The sequence below is a fragment of the Carlito syrichta genome, unplaced genomic scaffold, assembly GCF_000164805.1.
Source record: "Carlito syrichta isolate Samal-C Ts95f unplaced genomic scaffold, Tarsius_syrichta-2.0.1 Scaffold309314, whole genome shotgun sequence".
NCBI lineage: Eukaryota > Metazoa > Chordata > Mammalia > Primates > Tarsiidae > Carlito > Carlito syrichta.
In genome coordinates, this window is record NW_007253410.1 from 410,092 (window position 1) to 422,828 (window position 12,737).

Below are 12,737 nucleotides of genomic sequence, written 5' to 3' on the forward strand. Positions count from 1 at the left end.
CTCTGTTTTGATTTCCATGTTGACCCAAGAGTTGTTTAGCATCATGCTATTTAGTGTCCATGTCTTTGTGGATGTGGAGAGAACTTTGTTGGTGTTGTAGCTGGAATTTTTACAGAGAGAGCTGAGACACTGAGGCCAGGTAGCAGCTTTATTTGTGTCGGGCCGGCTTAGTGGATTCACATCCAAAGACTGAGCCCCAAGCGCAGGGGGACATTGCCTTTTATACAATTTTAGTTTCTTTGTCCCCTGATAAGGCTTACTTATTAGTAACATATTGGTAAATTGGGTATGTCATAGCTCAAGCTTACAGCATAATTACACTTGCACATTATAGATTGGGACCACATTTCTTTCTAATATGTATCTTCCAAGAAAGTTTTTATCTTATGGTGCTAGAAGAACTCTCATTATCCTGGGAAGACTTTTATCTTATTGTACTAAGCCAGGGGCTGTTCTGTCCTGGGAAGGCCTTTACCTTATGAGCCTTGTGGAAAGGGCTTCCTACCTCAGTGCCAACATTTATTTTTATTCCACTTGGTTTGAGAAGATGCATGGCAATATTTCAAGCAGAATTTTTTTATGCTTGATTTATGGCTGAAGATGTGGTCAGTCTTAGAATTCATTCCATATGGTGATGAGTAGAATATATATTTCATGGTTGTTGGGTGGAGTGTTCTGTAGGTATCAATTAAGTCTGTTTGATCAAGTGTCACGTTGAGGTTCCAGATCTCCTTGTTGATTTTTTGCCTCGATGATCTGTCTAGGGTTGTGAATTGGCTATCTAAGTCCCCAGGTATGACAGTGTTCTAGTCAATGCCTTTTTTTTTTTTTTTTTTTAGTTGGAGCCTCACTCTGTTGCCTAGACTGGAGTGCAGTGGCCGCTCCTGGCCACTGCAGCCTTAACCTGCTGGGCTCTGGCGATCCTTCCGCCTCAGCCTTCCAAGCAGCTGGAACTGCTTGGAACTTCCAAGCAGGCATGTGCTACCATGCCCAGCTAATTTTCTGATTTATTGTAGAGATGAGGTCTCACCAAGTTGACCAGGCGGGTCGCGAACCCCACAATCCACTCACCTCAGCCTCCCAAAGCGTGAGATTGCAGGCTGAGCCACTGAGCCCAGCGTCAATGTCTTTTTTAAGTTTACCTAGAAGCTGCTTTCTGAAAGTTGGTGCTCCTATGTTGGGTTCGTATATGTTTAGGATGGATATTTCTTGTTGATGGATTCAACCTTTTATCATTATGTAGTGACCTTCTGTATCTTTTTTTTTTTTTTTTTGAGTTGGAGTCTCACTCTATCGCCCAGACTGGAGTGCAGTGGCTGCTCCCAGCCACCGCAACCTCAACCTGCTGGGCTCTGGCGATCCTTCCGCCTCAGCCTTCTAAGTAGCCAGAATTGCGGGCATGCGCTACCTCGCCCGACTGATTTTTTGATTTATTGTAGAGATGATGTCTCGCTGCCCAGGCAGGTCTCGAACCCGCAGGCTCCGGCAATCCACTCACTTCAGCCTCCCAAAGTTGCGGGATTACAGGCTGAGCCACCAAGCCCGGCTTTCTGTATCTTTTTAATTTTTTTTTTCTTGAGTTGGAGTCTCATTCCATTGCACAGACTGGAGTGCAGTGGCACACTGAGGGCCACCCCAGTGTCAACATGCTGGGCTCCAGCGATCCTTCTGCCTCAGCCTTCCAAATAACTGGAACTACAGGCGCACGCTACCACACCCAGCTAATTTTTTATTTATTGCAGAGATGAAGTCTTGCCGAGTTGCCAGGCCTGGCTTTGGCAATCCACTTGCCTCAGCCTCCCAAAGTGTTGAGATTATAGACTGAGCCACTGAGCCTGGCCTCTTTTTAAAGTTTTGAGAGCTTAAAGGGTATTTGTCTGATATTAAGATTGGGGCTCCTGCTTCTTTTGTGTTCCGTTCACCTGAAATTTTGTTTTCCATCCTCTTACTTTGAGTCTGTGTGTGTCTTTTCTGCTAAGATGAGTCTCTTGGAGACAATACATTGCTGCCTCATATTTTATCCATTTTGCCATTCTGTGTTTTTCCATTCACATTTAGGCTAATTATTGAGATGTGAGAGTTTATCCCTGTCACGAGGTTCTTATAGAGTTTGTTGTTGTTGCTGCTATTTGTTAAAGTTTGTTGTCTTTCTTTTGATTTTTGGGTTGATTCATGTGTGTTTTTGATCTTTTTCCTCCATTATTGGTTAGGGCGTTGTTGTTCTTTTTTTCCTTTCTTTTGTGTTTAATACTTAAGTGTTTCTTGTTGAGCTGGTCTGAGGCAGCATAAACTCTTAGGGATTGAATGTCTGGGAAGGATTTTAATTCTCCATCACTGATGAAGCTTAGCTTAGCTGAGTAGGTAATTCTTGGTTGAAATTGTTTGTCTCTGAGAACTTTGAAGATTGGACTCCAAGGTCTCCTAGCCTGAAGTGTTTCTATCGATGAGTCTGCTGCTGTGCTAACTGGTCTTTCCTGGTAGGTAGTATGACCTTTCTGTCTTGCTGCCTTTAGGATTTTTTCTTTTATACCTACTTTGTGTAGGTGAATTACTATGTGTCTAGAAGTTGGTCTTCTCATTTATTGTCTTGCAGGGGTTCTCTGAATCTCTTACGTTTGAATGGTCATGTCTCTGATGAGATGAGGGAAATTTTTTTGAATAATTTTATGGAATGTTTGTTCCAGGGTGGTCTCTGTCTATCTGCCTCAGGAATTCCAATTAATCTTAGGTTCAGAATCTTGATTTAATAGCTCATCTCTCGGAGGTTTTGTCCTGTCTTTTTAAGCTTCTTTTATGTTTGTTTGGTTTTTTTGAGTTGGAGTCTCACTCTGTTGCCCAGGCTGGAGTGCAGTGGCACACTCATGGCCATCCCAGTGTCGACCTTCTGGACTCCTGCAATCCCTCCGCCTCAGCATTCCAAGTACCCAGAACTGTAGGCGTGTGCGACTATGCCTGGCTAGTTTTTATTTATTGTAGAGACGAGGTCTTGCCAAGTTGCCCGGGCTGTTTTTGAACCCGTGAACTCAGGCAGTCCACTCGCCTTGGCCTCCCAAAGTGCTGCAATTACAGGCTGAACCACCAAACCCAGCTCTTGTCTGTGTTTTTGACAGTTTGGGTTAGTACCATATTTTGGTCTTCAGGCTCTGAGATTCTTTTTTCTGCTTGGTTAATTCTGCTTTCCATGCTTATCAGTTTGTTATTTCATTCACTGTATTCTTTATTGCTGTTATCTTAGTTATCAGCTCCTTCAGTCTTTCCTCTTGTCTCTCCTCATTTCTATTTAGTCTCTCTACTAATATCTTGATATCTGGGTTTGTGGTTTGAGACCAGTCATTCTAGGGGCTCCTCATTGTTTGCATTCTGAGGTCTGTATTCTGAGTAGTTGACCTCACAGAGGTCTGTGTGAGTCCCATATTCTTCCTTTGGTTCTTCTTCATTTGTGTAGATTTTCCTCCCTCTCTTTTTTTTCCTCTTTTTTAATTCTGTTCTTCAGGGATGAGAAGGGTAGCTTTTTACTTCTGTTTGCTCAGTCTCCTATTCTTCCTTATGGAGATCCTCTGGCTTTGTTCAATTCTGAAGCTGGACTGGGGGTGGGGGGTGGGCTGTACTTTTTGAAGTATTGAGATTTAATTGAGGGGGAACTGTGATTCAGAAATTATGCAGATCCCAGTATCTGCTAATAGGTGTGAGGGCCCCTAGAATCCATTTCCCACTACCTTGCAATCTGTCCATGCAGTGGAGGTATATATTTGCCCCCCAACTTGCTCCCACTGCTATCAAGTCTCCCACTCAGATCTGGCGTGTCTGTGCCTGTTCCAGAGTGGGCGAGGGGCCTCTGTCTCTCTGAATTTGATGAGGAGATTACCTCTAGGCCCCAGGTTGGAGGCTGGGTGGAGATGGGTGGGGCAATGCAGATGTCCGCCTGGTCCCAGGACAGAGAAAATGGCTCCAGTTGCCATTTCCTCACTCATGGCAGGGCTCCTCTTCAGCTTTGCACGACTTGCTTCTGGGGCTGCATGCCGCTCTGCTGTCACAGGTGATGGTATGGGCCTGTGCCAGGTGGTAAGGAGCAGCTGCTTTCTGCTGTCTCTTCTCAGTAGAGCCCTGAGAACAGCAGACGATCCTGCGCGCTGTGGACTCCTGTCTTAGGGTGGTGGGGTGTTGCAGTCACCTCCCGAGGGAAACCCCAGGTGCATGAACCCGAGTCTCTCCGCAGACAGATTTTCACTCACCCACCGGCACACAGCCACTCACGCCGAGAGTATTTTTGAACACTTGTTTTTGTGGAGACTCAGTCCAGCCTATTCTGTCACCATCTTGCCAGAAATCCTCTGTTTGTTTCTATTTAATTTAGTTATCTTCTGATCTTTGTTGTTTATTTTCTTCTGCTAACTTTGAGTTTGTTTTGTTCTTGCTTTTCTGGTTTCTTGAGGTGCAATCTTATATTGTTAATTTGTGATCTTTCTACTTTTTTTGTGTAGTCATGTAGTGCTACAAACTTCCCTCCTTTCACTGATATTGCTGTATTCCATAGTTTGGGTAGGTTGTGGTTTCATTTTTATTCATTTTAAATACTTTTAAAATTTCTGTTTTAATTTTTTCATTGACCTAGTGATCTTTCTGTACATATGCAAAATGTCACAGGAGGATGCTGTTTAATTTCCATGTATTTGTATAGTTCCTAAAGTTTCTTACTGTATAGGAAATACATTTACAATATTTATTTTATTTCCCATGCTAATGGGAAAGTGTTATTTTGTATATGATGATGATTAACTTTAATATCCAAATTTGTATTATGATTCTAGCAGAAGTGTTGTTATTAAAAATGCCGTTTAGGCATACCTAAATGGAGTTGTCCTAGATAGCCAAGATTTAGGCAAAAGACAGTGGTAGAGAGATGGGGGAGTGGGATAGGCTTATTCATGCCTCACCTATTATGAGTGGAAAACAAAGGTGTAGGCCTCTGCCTGGAACAGGAATTCTGAATTTAGACTTTGCCTGGAGCCATCTGCATGTGGAATTTATTCATCAGTGATGAATGGCTTGATAATAAGAGCACAGGTCCAGGTAGGCTCTTGTGGCTCTAGATCAGTGGTAGGTGTCTGTGAGGAGTCTGCCCCTCCAGGCACACTAGGGATGTATAGGAACGTTTTTGGTTGTCACAACTGGTGTGGGGGGGGTGTGCTGCTAGCACAGAGTGGTTGGAGGCCTAGGATGCTGCTCAGCCATTTTATAATGCACAGCACAGCTCCCACCACAGAGAATGATCCAGTCCAATATGTCAGTGGTGCTGAGACTGAGAAGCGCTAATCCTGACCAACAAGATTATAGACTTAGATTTGCTTAGCATAAAAACAAATTATTTACAGTAGATGGTAACGAATTAAAGACTATTTGACAAAAGGGTTATTGAGTGACATGTCTTTTTCTTTATTTCTGTCTCACTAAATAAGACACCCCTGCTTATAACAATAGCTTATCCATAATTATTGTAGACATCACAACAGTTAATAAAAGTAATTCTTTTAATTTCTGGAAGCATAGAGAGGAATACTTTGATTTCTGGAAAGCTTTTCTCAGGTGTTGAATGAAACCTAAAGCAATGTAAAGTAAGTGATTAACCCCATTTCGATTTACAACTGATTGATTTACAACTCTTTTTAGGTTTCTGATGTGGAAGAGCTTACCTCTCCAGAGTGTCTTTCTGATCTTCCACCATTTTCAAGGTGTTTAATAGGAATAATAATAAAGTCTTCGAACGTGGTCAGGTAATCACTTTTTATAGACTTTTCTCTATATATTATCAGTGATTAAAATTAAACTTGCAAAAACAAAAATTCTAATTTTCTGTAAAGTATATTCATGAAATAGTCCTTCATTATGTTTATCAAAGCTAAGATTTCATTAAGGGAGAAATGTAAAATGGTAATGGCTAATACTGTACTTTTTACTGTGTGTGCTTTCAAAAGCACTCGTCTAGGTTAAACACAAATGTTGTTTTCGTTCAATACTCAACTGCTACTCATTTCTCCAGTCTATGTGTTACTCGACTAAATTCCCAGTCAAGAGTGACAGGTTACAGAGGAAGTCACTTTGCAGACGACTGGTACCTGTGGAGCTTTGACAGCAGATATGTTCAATAAACATTTTTAAAAGTATCATCTTTAGCAGCTATGAGTTACTCTTCAACAAGACATTAGGTCTTGGGTGTACTGAGCGTATAGAGTACCTTATTTCACGTTCCATGACATTCCTATTCTCCTAGCAACATTGTCTGGTTTTAATGTCTCACCTATGTGATTTGGCATACTTTCAGTAAAAAGTTCCTGTGTTACCTGGAAACTGGAGTTTTTGTTTGTTGATGAATCTTGACTATATTGTCTTTCTATTAGGTTTCAATATTAGGGTTTATACTACTTAGTAATTTTAGATGTTGATTTTTTTACAGATCATTTTTGGATGAGTTAAAGGCATGTGTGACTTCTGATGACATTGAAGGCATTGTGTGCCTCACAGCTGTTGTGCATATTATTTTGGTTATTAATAAAGGTTAGTTGCGTTTCTCTTCTGTGTCTGAGATCTTGATGGGTGCTCCTCACATACTGCTGTGAGATGTTTGGGAACTTAGCCCCTGTGCTTGACCACACCCTGCAGCCTGGGCTTCCCACAGCCTTTCTATTCATGCTCTCTCAGGCTCTGTGTGAAGTGCTGTCTACCTGGGCTTCTTTTTTTTTAGCTAACCCTGTGCCTGTTTCTAGTCGCTTGCTCGTCTCCTGTGGTGTAGTTTTTCTTGTTCACCTTGTGCTATTGGACCACTTAAGTATTTTTCTCTATGCTTCTGAATTGGACTTATATTGATTTGTCATGTATTACCTATATTTTAAAAACCAAACTTATTCTGTTTATCATGGACATTTTGGTGTTAATATTTAATCTATCAGCTGGGCTTCGTGACTCAGCCTGTAATACCAGCACTTTGGGAGGCCGAGCCGAGTGGTTTGCCCGAGCCACAGGTTCGAGACCAGCCCAGGCAATTTGGTGAGACCTCATCTCTACAATAAAATTAACCAGACATGGTAGCGTGTGCCTGTGGTTCCGGCTACTTGGAAGGCTGAAGCAGAAGGATCGCTGGAGTCCAGCAGGTCGACGCTGGGGTGGCTGTGAGGGTGCCACTGTACTCCAGCCTGGGCAATGAAGTGAGACCCCAACTCAAAAAAAAATATATATATATATGTATATATTTAGTCTATCTACTGTTTCTCTTAAATATTAACCATACCTATTCTAGATATCTCAACCAGTTGAAACAGTTCTGGAAAAATAATTGAAAATACCTGTAAGAAGTTTACCTCAGTATAAAATAAAGTAACATCTTTGCAGTTTGACTACATTTAAGTTTCTATATTATTTGCTCAGTCTTACTAATGTTGAAATCATTTTCAGAGGTAATATATTGTAGATAGAGAATGCGCCTATCAAAACAAAATCTTTCCATAAGCCTAATTACACACCATATCTTCAGATTGATAAGGACGCTTCTAACTAGTTTTCCACAGAAAAGAGTTCCCTGAGGCCACTTCCATTCCTCCCTGAGTTGAGATCTAGAGTAAGGGACTCTCCACAAGGAGGATGTGGGGATGGAGGTTGGATGCTGATGAGTGCTTGGCACTTAGTAGGTCCTTAAATACCCCTGATATTTAACAGGGGGATGTCTCTGAAGCATGAGTTTTGTCCTTTTGTTAGAGGTGCATGTAAGCATCAGTTTGATGGCACAGACAGAACATATCCTGTAATGGCTTCACACAGTAGGTCCAAATGAGCTCTTCACTGCCAATGAGGTACTTTCATAAATATGTGTTTGATCTTTACAACGCCCCTGTAAAAGAGTTAATTACTATTCCACAAACAGTAGGATAGGTTACCTTGAAGGGAAGTTAGAAAAGGCTCAGCTAGAAAAGGCTCAACTTAGGGAAATTGTACCCACATGTAGAGCAGAGTGTGTTTGTTTTGTGTAGAAATGTTAAAATCTTTTCTCTGTCTTTTATTAAAATCTTCCCAGGTAAACATAAAAGTTCAAAAGTAAAGGAGGTTGCAGCCACTGTTCACAGAAAACTAAAGACATTCATGGAAATTACTTTGGAAGAGGATAGCATTGAAAGGTAAAGCAGATATTCTCCAGATATGATCATCCAGAGCTGCTCATTATTCTTTGGGACTGTATAAGTCTATGTTTTTGTTTCTGCTGCTTACACCCAGGTAGTTAAGAGACTTTAAGATAGAAAAGTTTGTGTTGGCAAAGTCTTTTTTGCTTATGTTTAATTTGCTTACTAGTTTAGTCTTCAGAAACAAAACAAAACTGTCATTTGCAAAATTCTGCTCTAGAAAAGGGGTGTCATATAAACTTATTTTATATGGTTTTAAAACTAGACATTATTTATTGTGGTTGCTGCATTTTTGAAACCATGGGTATTTCCTAGGATGAGATTCCCCGTCCAAAACGTCCCTGCTGGGAATGGGAAGTTCCTCCAGAGCTTCTGAGAGGTGTACATTATTTTCTCCTTTCTGGGTAACCTGTTAGCACATGGACTGCTGACTACAAGTATGTTCTTTGGGCTGCTTTTCCAGTCAAAGGTTTGTGCTACCATGAATTGTTTTTGGCATGAGACATGCTCTGCATTTTCTGTAGACTCTCCTGTGAATTGTATTTGAGTTTTAAATCAGCTACAAAAACTATATTTGTCCATTGTTTTATGAGCTAAATAGATAAAGTGTTGCAGAGCTCTGCGCTAGGAAATGGAAGTTTCGGTTGTGCTGGGAGACAAACCACTTTTCCAGCTATTCCCTTTGGAGACGGGCTTTTGAAATCCTGAATTGCTAATTTATGAATAAGCTTCCAAAGTGTGGCTTTTCATAGACTGTAGAATAGTTCTATAGGCACAGATACATTTAATGCTCACTTTACTAGAAAATTAAGTTTATAAATAATTTAGAAATTGAAGTGTTATAGTTAACTGAAGTATTATATAACTTATCATCCTAATTTTAATCATTGGTATCAGTGAAATGAGACCATGTTAGCTTACTGGAAGCGCTTCATAAAAGGGAAGTAACAGAGCTCAGTTTCTTTAATGTTTATTTTAGATTTTTAAAACATTATGTTAGTTTTTCCAGTTGTTAGGGGCTTAGACAATTGGTAGTTTTAGACAATATACATATGTGATATTTTAACTGGAACCTGGATCACAGGCACACACGGGGATCACTACAGGGTGTGAGAGAGCAGTCTGTCACACCGTGAGCTGGTATATCCATTGCATGAAGCCACACAGTTTGCTTTAGTGTCAGCAAAAGGCAACTCTGGGTTGTGTACTGCTGTGTTTCCATCTGTCTACCCACAGCTGTGCAGCCTTATTCTGTTAGGGCTCTTGCTGTCCCAGTCTCTGTCTTGTCCTATAGGTCTTGCCTCGGTTTATACCTAGCATACTTATCTCAGCCTCTAGATTCTCTTTTTTATCCCAATAGGAGCCTCTCTTAAATTCATACACAGGCCTCAACTGCATTGATGGGAGAGAAAGAGGAAGAAAGTCACTGGACGGGTGGACTGAGTCCACTTGTCTAACAATGAGATGGATCTTTCTTGCCTAGCTATAATGAATGTATCCACCATCATAGTATCATATACATAGTATCATACACTGTCTTTTTAGTGCCCTAAATCCTCTGCGCTCTGCCTGTTTATTCCTCCTACCCCAACCCCTGGCTGTCACTGACCTCCATAGTTTTGCCATTCCCAGAATGTCATGCAGTTGAATATCATACAGTATGTTTCAGATTGACTTTTTCACTTAGTAATATGTATTTAAGATTCTACTATGTCTTTCATGACTCACTAGCTCATTTTGGCTGGGCGTGGTGACTCACCCCTCTAATACCCGCACTTTGGGTAGCTGAGGTGGGAGACTTGTTTGAGCCCAGGAGTTCAAGATTAGCTTAGGCAACATAGCGAGATCCCATTACTATACAAAGTCAAAAAATTGGCCAGGCATAATAGCACACATCTGTAGTCCCAGCTATTTGGGAGGCTGAAGCATGGGATCACTTGAGTTTGAGGCTGCAGTGAACCATGATCATGCCACTGCAACCCAGCCTGGGCTACAGAATGAGATCCCAAATTGAAGAAAAAATAATAGCTTATTTCTTTTTAGTGCTGAATAATATCTACTTACCAATGTATTAATCAGGGTTCTTCAGAGAAACAGAACGAATAGAGTTTAGATATATAAGATGGGACTTATAGAAATTGGCTCAGGCAATTATGGTTGCACAGTGTGCTGTCTGTAAGCTAGAAACCCAGGGAGATGGTAGTGTAATACAGTCCCAAGCTTGGGAACTAGGGAGGTTGGTGGTGGAACTCTCAGTCCAAAACTGAAGGCCTGAGAATGGGGCGGGGGGTGGGGGGCTGCTGGGGCAAGTCCTGGATTCCAAAGCCATGAGAACCTATAGTTCTTATGTCTAAGACCAGGAAGAAATGAATGTCCCAACTCTAAAGGAGAGAGTGAGTGAATTTCACTTTCCTTTTCCTTTTTTTTCTATTCTGGGCTTCAGTGGATTGGATAGTGCCCATCCACATTGGGTCAGAATGGATCTTTCTTACTCAGTTCACCAATTCAAATGCCAGTTTCTGCTGAAAACACCCTCACAGACCTACCCAGAAGTAATGCTTTACTAGCTCTCTTGGCATCCCTTGACCCAGTAAAGGTAACGCCAAAAACTAACCATCACACCTACTGGGAGACATCTTGACCACTTCAAATTTTTGGCAACTATGAATAAAGTTACACATATCATGTGCAGATTCAACTCCTTGGGTAAATACTAACGACTGTGATTGTGGGATCATATGGTATGAGTGTAGTTTTGTGTGAAACTATCAAACTGTAATATTTTGTATTCCCACCAACAATGAATGAGAATTCCTGTTGCTCCACATCTTTTTTTTTTTTAATAATCAATATTTTTTATTATGATATTGTGGGGTACAGTTAAGGGTTAGGTATACAAATATGCTTCGTTCAGGCACCCTTGTTGATAAGAGGTGTCTCTCTATCCAGACAGATATTTACTACCATTAATCCCATCTCCCTTCCCCTCCCCTCCCATAGTTTCCCACCACTGTCATTTTCTTATGGTAATATGTTGGATAATCAAGGTCCACTATATAAGTGAGAACATGTGATACTCAGATCTTTGTTTCTGTAAGAGGTCACTCAGTATTATAGACTCTAGTTCCATCTGGTTGCTGCAAAATTCATGATTTTGTTCTTTTTTATGACTGCGTAGTATTCCATCGTGTATATGTACCACATTTTTTTCATCCTGTTCTCCTTTGATGGACAGCATGGTTGCTTCCAGGTTCTTGGTATTGTGAACAATGCTGCGATGAACATACGTGTGCAGGTTCTTTTTGATAGAGTGATTTGAGTTCTTCAGGGTATATTCCCAGTAGGGGGATTGCAGAGTCATACGGAAGGTTGATATTTAGAGCTTTTAGGAATCGCCACACTGCTTACAACAGAGGTTGCACTAGTTTACATTCCCACCAATAGTGTAGAAGAGTTCCCTTTTTGCCACACCCTCTCCAGAAGCTGTTATTTTTTGAGTTATTGATAATTGCCATTCTGACTGGAGTTAGGTGGTATCTCAGTGTGGTTTTGATTTGCATCTCCCTGATGATTAGTGAGGTTGAACATTTCTTCATGTGTCTGTTGGTTGCTCGGATGTCTTCCTTTGTGAAGTGTCTGTTCATATCTTTTGCCCATTTTATAATGGGGTTGTTTGTTTTTTTCTTTTCAGCACTTTTGAGTTCCTTGTAGATCCAAGATGTTAAGCCTTTGTCAGACCTGGAGTTGGCAAATACTTTTTCCCAGTCTGTGGGCTGTCTCCTGGCTCTCTTGATGGTTTCTTTGACTTTGGGGAAGCTTGTCAGTTTAATGAGGTCCCACTTGTCTATCTTATCTCTTATGACCTGTGGGTTTCAGGTTTTGTTCAGGAATTGGATGCCAGTTCCAATTTCCATGAGGATATGTCCTTCATTTTCTAAGGTTCTTATGGTTTAAGGTTTAAAATTTAGGTCTCTGATCCATTTGGAGTTAATTTTTGTGTATGGGGATAGATAGAGGTCCTGTTTCAATCTTCTGCATGTGGTCAGCCAGTTTCCCCAGCACCGTTTACTGAATAGGTTCTTCTCTCCCCAGTGGTAGGTGGTGGAGGCTTTGTCGAAGATGAGTTGGTTGAGAAATTGAGATTTTGCTTCTGGAATCTCAATTCTATTCCATTGGTCTATATGCCTGTTCCTATACCAATACCAAGCTGTTTTGATGATTGTAGCTTTATAGTAAAGTTTGAAGTCTTGTAATGTGATACCACCTGCTTTGTTTTTTCTTTTTTTTTTGGCTGAGGATTGTTCTGGCTATTCTTGGTCGTTTGTGTTTCCATATGAATTCCTGTGTTGTTATTTCTAGGTCTGAGAAGAATGTTGCTGGTAATTTGATGGGTATTGCATTAAATCTGTAGATTGCCTTAGGTAGGATGGACATCTTCACAATGTTGATTCTTCCAGTCCATGAGCAGGGGATATTTTTCCACTTGTTTGTGTCATCTTTGATTTCTCTGAGGAGTGTTTTGTAATTTTCATTGTAAAGGTCTTTCACGTCTCTGGTTAGGAAGATGCCAAG

The 12,737-nt window shown here is 40.9% G+C and overlaps 1 protein-coding gene across 1 annotated transcript in view; it reads left to right on the forward strand.

The window, feature by feature from the left end:
- NCAPG2 (non-SMC condensin II complex subunit G2) overlaps positions 1-12,737 on the forward strand; it is a 103,297-nt gene that overhangs the window by 69,782 nt on the left and 20,778 nt on the right. The window contains exons 25-27 of the mRNA XM_021717137.1: positions 5,668-5,771; positions 6,452-6,552; positions 8,063-8,162. Of these exons, the coding sequence (XP_021572812.1) occupies positions 5,668-5,771; positions 6,452-6,552; positions 8,063-8,162 (305 nt within the window). The remainder of the gene's footprint in view (positions 1-5,667; positions 5,772-6,451; positions 6,553-8,062; positions 8,163-12,737) is intronic.